Below are 5,831 nucleotides of genomic sequence, written 5' to 3'. Positions count from 1 at the left end.
GTCCGCATATGCACCTTCAACCAAGTACCCCTCCCTATATATGTCTTAATGGAATTTCTACAAGTATGGAAAGGGGACCAAAATGACGTGTCTGCTTCACTGTTCATCGCAATGATTGCGTGCAATGATCCTTCGCAATGATTGTGTTCCTTCGCGATGATTGCGTTCCTTTGCAATAATCACGTTCATCCGCAATGATTGCATGTGATGATTGCGCAACACTCGTTTGGCCAGCCCTCTCTAGCCTGATGCAAAATGATTGTGCGATATTGGCTCTAGGCCAATAACTTTCATCATGTGCAATGATTACGCTGCAAGCTCAAGGCCACCTACCCAACTGGCCTAGTGCATTATTTGATGCGAGAATTGGATCTTGGCCAAATGCCAAACATAATGCTCCATTTTGGCGCGATATTGGCCTTAAGCCAATCCACCTTTTTTACGTTGCGGAAGCTTTGGATGAAGCTTCATCTCAGAGCATGGTGCATCCTTTTAGCATGCGCCATGCTAAAAACACGGGGTGTTATATCACTTTTCAAACGTATGAGTCAAAGCCTACCAACAAAAAAGTTGTTTTGGGGAATACTCGAAACTTTTAAGGTATACAAAATAATTACGCTATTTAGTGCAGGTTGATAAAGGGTGTTATGGGGCTAGGTACCAACTTAGATAACCATTGACTTATTTAATTATTATTTTTTGTTCCCCTGTCTTGTTTTTTTCTGGAGTCGGTCGAACCTAAGTTAGGGAGTCAAAGGGTGAAGTTTGGTTGATAACCTATAACTGAATTTATCTTTTTTTCTCCTTCAAAACATACCTAGCTTCGACTGACAAGTTGTCAGCCGAACATACGAGCATTCTTCATATACGAAAAATACCCAAAGTTCAGCTAATAACTTATCAGTCGAATTTAGATATGTTTAAAAGTTTGGGTTCAACTGAAACTTATCATCCAGAGCTATCCCAAGTTTTGAATAAAGAAAATTTTCAATCAAAGAAAGGAAACTTTAACAGAGATTTTAAAAAAATTTAAATAAAAAATAATTATATAAAGAATTACTGCAGTTAATATTAGTGGATAATGATCATTATATGAAACTAGTTAGAAGTGTAACAAGCTAAGCTCCAACGAAGTACCACTACATTAATTGAACAGGTTGCTATGCTAGCATACCAGCGAGCCTCATGAGCAGCCAAAGGAGCCGAAGCGGATATGGAGGCTGATTATGTCGCAAGGGGGCACGCTAACTCTATCTTCCATGTCAAATTTTACAATACTCATCGGAAATTCGAACATGTGATCTCTTAGAGCGCATCAACCTTTGAGGAACGTAGATGACCAGCTGAGCTAGCTACCCGTATAAATATAAAGACACTGCTATCATTAAAGGGTTATTGGTTTTAATGCCTAATGACTCTGTTTAGTTTGTCATTATTGCCTCAAAGCGGCATTCACGGAACAATTTTAAAGTCTACATCAGAAGCCCAACAACAACTGCCGAGCACCTGGCTACCTAGTACCTCTTCACACAAACATTTGTCCGACTCTCATCATTATTATCGCCACTTCCCGCATTACTGTTTTTCAATTTCTCGCTCAGTGACCCACTCTGAACCCTCCGCACAGAGCTTCTAAGTTTATTCCAAAATAAAATGGCAATAATACTGAATAATAAAATCTCATTAACAACGTTTTCAGATTATAAACCAGATCGTCTTGCTCAATCAACATTGGTTTTCCGACCTGTTTCCATTTCTCTAATCAGAAGTAAGCTTTCTTAATTTAGTTTTACACTGTCTGTTTTACTGCACTAACTCCAGAAAACTCAATTTTAATCAGGAAGAAGGAAATTTATAGTTCGAGGAGGAGCTTCTGATACTGAAGCTACTAAAGGTATGTAGTTAATTTCTATTGTCGATTCTTTGTGTCTAATTTGTTACATCCAATTGGGAATTTGGGGTTTATTTAGGGTTTTTTTGTGTGATAGGTAAACCGGTAGAATCGGAAAAAGTGTCTGGTTCGAGCATTAATCAGCTTCTTGGGATTAAAGGAGCAGCAAAAGAAACTGTGAGTTTTTCGATGGGTACGATCATCTGAGTAGTGTACAATTTCGGTAAAGGTAGTGTAATGTTTGTTAGGCTAACTCGTCCGATACTTAGCATTTGGAGTCTGACTCGATGGATACTCTGAGCCTGGCTCGGAGGGTAAACACGCATATAAAGCATTATTGTGAAGTTAGATAGATCTCTACCGACTTGGTGGCCTTTGAGTTGGATGTTATATCTGACTTAAACCCGATTGAGACATGTTGAATAAGTATAGACTAACGCCTGACTCACACACGAGTCAAACGTAGATGCCAAAGAAGTATTAAACAAACACCCCCGAGAGTTATAGAAATTGAAGCCTATTAGAGTTACAGGGGTATCTCATTTGATTGTTATTTTGAAAAACCTAATCAACGTTGCTTAGAATTATACATCGATCTCTTTAACAACATCGTATAGTTGAAAGATTTCATATTTCATATTTGTGTGTTTTTTGTAATAAATTATAGTGGTTGTCATATAATGTGAAGATTATGAGCTTTTATATTTGCAATCGTAGCACGCGGAGATAAAGTAGATGTTTGATGGTTAAAATCTTTTATGCACAGAATATATGGAAGGTTCGACTTCAACTCACAAAGCCTGTTACTTGGCCTCCTTTGGTCTGTGGAGTAGCTGTTGGGGTTGCTGCTTCAGGTATCCATTCTTTATTTTTCGTGGAATGTTAAGGATATATCCCCTTTATCGAAAAATATATAAGTTAATGTCAGAACTTACACGTACATTCATAGTTGTCACATCTAGAAGCATGTTTGAGCTGGCATTTTGTGAGGAAATACTGATGTTGCTTAAAGGAAAATAAGACCATTGTAGATTGTCTAGTGCCACAGCACCTAACTCCGGATGAGACAGGATAATACACAGCTAACTGTATAACGTACTTCTGCTAGAGAGATATAGTATTTCGTATTCAATATTTTGGATATGCTCTGGCAACATTATGATCAAATCTTTCGCATAACAGGAAACTTTCAATGGAGTGTAGAAGATGTTGCTAAATCAATTGTTTGCATGATAATGTCTGGTCCATGCCTTACTGGCTACTGCCAGGTAAAGTTGCTTTGCTTATTGAACTTTCTGGTTCTTATTATTTTCAATGTCAATAAGTGAATAAGATCTTGTACTACACTTCTTTATGTTGTAGACTCTGAATGACTGGTATGACAGAGATATTGACGCAATAAATGAACCCTATCGTCCAATTCCTTCTGGGATCATATCCGAAAACCAGGTATGGAACGTTACAGACATTCCTTCATTTTCCTTAAACAGTTTCTTGAACAAAAGCGAGGCTTTCATACCTGGTTCAGATGTATTGTTGTTCCCTCAGAAGGTGCTCTATATTTATTAGTTGTTTTTTCCCGAACGGTTTTCAGTTTTCTCAATAGTTATGTATGCTCTTCTGAACCATTACATCAACTTTGAGAATACTGAACAAATGGAATAGGATGGGTTTTGTTAGTTTTATGGTTTACCATTGTTAGTATGTTTCAATTCAATATTGCAATTAAAACACCATACTATCATGAAGTAATGAATTTCTCGTTATCTCTAACAGAACTTATTTATAATGCAGGTCATAGGACAGATTTGGTTTCTACTAATAGGGGGGCTCGGGTTGGCTCGTTTGTTAGATGTGTGGGTAGGTGCCTTATATTAGTGATCTTTGTACTGAAACAATTCTGCAGAAAGTCTTATCTTGAAGCTTTCTTCTCTTCTTAGGCTGGACATGGCGTTCCTGTAGTTTTTTACTTAGCTCTGGGTGGATCCCTGGTGTCGTACCTATATTCAGCTCCACCTTTTAAGGTGAGGTCATCCCTTAGGCCATCATGCTACTAATAACTTTTTACTTCCTCAATGGTTGAAAATATAATATTCTTATGCCTTAACTGACATTTAAACATGTTGCAGCTCAAGAAAAACGGATGGATTGGAAATTCTGCTATGGGAGTGAGCTACATCAGTTTGCCATGGTGTGCTAATGTTTGTTGTAGACCATTTTGAGAATCTGCTATTAATTTGTTTCATTATCCTGACTCATCCTAATTTTCTGATTGAACATATGAAGTGTGTATCTGTCCTCCTGTTCAATCTTCATCACGACTGTCTAGCAATTGACCCTGTAGATTAGTCTGAAGTGGGTGCACTTCTGCGGCCTAATGCTTATAACATATCTGCATAGGCACCCATCTAACTATTGTAAATTAGAGGCATGTATGTTGTCCTTAAGGGGAGAAAGCTCATTCCCTGGGAGAGTGTTATAGTGGATTACTGTGTTTTTCTATTTGATCAAGCTCGTTGTTTCTGTTATATATTTGATTTTCCAGATTTAGATTGACTTCTAATCATTCTATTGATAAAACCACAGGTGGGCTGGTCAGGCTTTATTTGGGACCCTAAAAGCTGACATAATCATCCTCACACTTTTGTACAGCTTGGCCGGGGTATGCTATTCACTCTTCAGGCTTCTTAGTGATGCAAAAAATGTATAAATCAACCAAGGCTTAATGAAAACATTCCTTTTATATTTCAGATGGGTGCTGCTATTGTGAATGATTTTAAAAGCATCGAGGGGGATACAGCACTGGGACTACAGGTTCTATTTTTCTCTGTTTTCTGATGGTTTTAAGTTGAAAGTGAATTTGTGCTTGTATCTTCCGATAATTTATTTAACAATTACCACCGTGTTGTTTGAGACAGTCCATTCCTGTGGCGTTTGGTATTGATACTGCCAAGTGGATCTGCGTTGGTGCAATTGACGTCACTCAGATAACTGTTGTTGGTACACTTATTTCTATTCATGTATTTTTGGTTTATAGTCTGATTCAGAGACACTGTTTGTGTCAATATTGAAATACAAACACTTACAGACTCTTTTAAATTTCCTTATAGTATATTATTTACCTTGCTTCTGCTTCAACCCTCTTACTACTGTGTACATTGCATGTGGTTGTGTTTTGTTCGTTGTTTCTCGAAGGTTATCTGCTAGGCACTGGTAAGCCGTATCATGCCTTAGCGCTGCTTGGTTTGTTAGTACCACAAGTAATTTTTCAGGTATCACCTTTCCTGAAACCAAATGTAATTTTTTTGTTTTGCATTTTCCCGTGTACACCGTCTCGCTTTACACTAAAGATTGGATTCTTATTGCAGTTTCTGTACATACTGAAGGATCCAATTAAATACGATGTATTGTACCAGGTAAGGCCTCAGTACAAACATTTTTCTGTTCGATGAAACCCATGCCCCATTCAATACTTAGATCAACATGCATCCGCAGTCAGACAATTGGTTGGTATTCATAGCAGTTCAATGGTACTCAGTTTGACAAATTGATTTTCTTGTTCCAGGCTAGTGCACAGCCGTTCTTGGTGATGGGCCTTTTGGTAACAGCATTAGCAGTGAACGGGCACTGATCCTCGACACAAATAATTTAAGACTACAAAAAAAGAAACAGAAGAACAGGCAGACAGATCCTCGAGGAAACCAAACTGTGACACTACTCTTTCATGCACACTGCTGCATGACCGGAAAGGTTACTCTACTTTGTAACAGCTCAGATAACACAACAGTTGTGTCTTATGACCACTGCACGTAGCGGTGATTGTCAGTGTTGTGGAAATCTGAACATTGTAAAATAACAAACCATGTTGTATAAAGCCTCCTCCGTTTTCATTTTTCTTTATGCCAGATATAAATCAAAAGCCAGTATTTGAATAGGAAAA

The 5,831-nt window shown here is 37.9% G+C and overlaps 1 protein-coding gene across 1 annotated transcript; it reads left to right on the top strand.

Annotated features, from left to right (window-relative positions):
* Positions 1-1,551: 1,551 nt before the first annotated feature.
* LOC113313440 (chlorophyll synthase, chloroplastic-like) lies at positions 1,552-5,831 on the top strand. Its single transcript, XM_026562208.1, has 15 exons — positions 1,552-1,768; positions 1,841-1,894; positions 1,989-2,068; positions 2,658-2,745; positions 3,074-3,159; positions 3,254-3,340; positions 3,686-3,751; positions 3,832-3,915; positions 4,021-4,082; positions 4,478-4,553; positions 4,643-4,705; positions 4,810-4,891; positions 5,087-5,163; positions 5,260-5,307; positions 5,457-5,831. The coding sequence occupies exons 1-15, from the start codon at positions 1,654-1,656 to the stop codon at positions 5,520-5,522; spliced, it is 1,134 nt and encodes a 377-aa protein (XP_026417993.1). The 5' UTR covers positions 1,552-1,653; the 3' UTR covers positions 5,523-5,831.

This window comes from Papaver somniferum, chromosome 9 (assembly GCF_003573695.1).
Source record: "Papaver somniferum cultivar HN1 chromosome 9, ASM357369v1, whole genome shotgun sequence".
In the NCBI taxonomy this organism is placed as follows: Eukaryota; Viridiplantae; Streptophyta; class Magnoliopsida; order Ranunculales; family Papaveraceae; genus Papaver; species Papaver somniferum.
The sequence above is the reverse complement of the archived record's forward strand: the minus strand, read 5'-3'. Positions and strand labels throughout refer to the sequence as shown.

Coding starts and splice junctions, on each gene's coding strand:
- LOC113313440 (XM_026562208.1), top strand. CDS start 1,654: ATGGCAATAATACTGAATAATAAAATCTCATTAACAACGTTTTCAGAT. Junction 1,895..1,988: donor TGATACTGAAGCTACTAAAG/GTATGTAGTTAA, acceptor TTTGTGTGATAG/GTAAACCGGTAGAATCGGAA. Junction 4,892..5,086: donor CACTCAGATAACTGTTGTTG/GTACACTTATTT, acceptor TGTTTCTCGAAG/GTTATCTGCTAGGCACTGGT.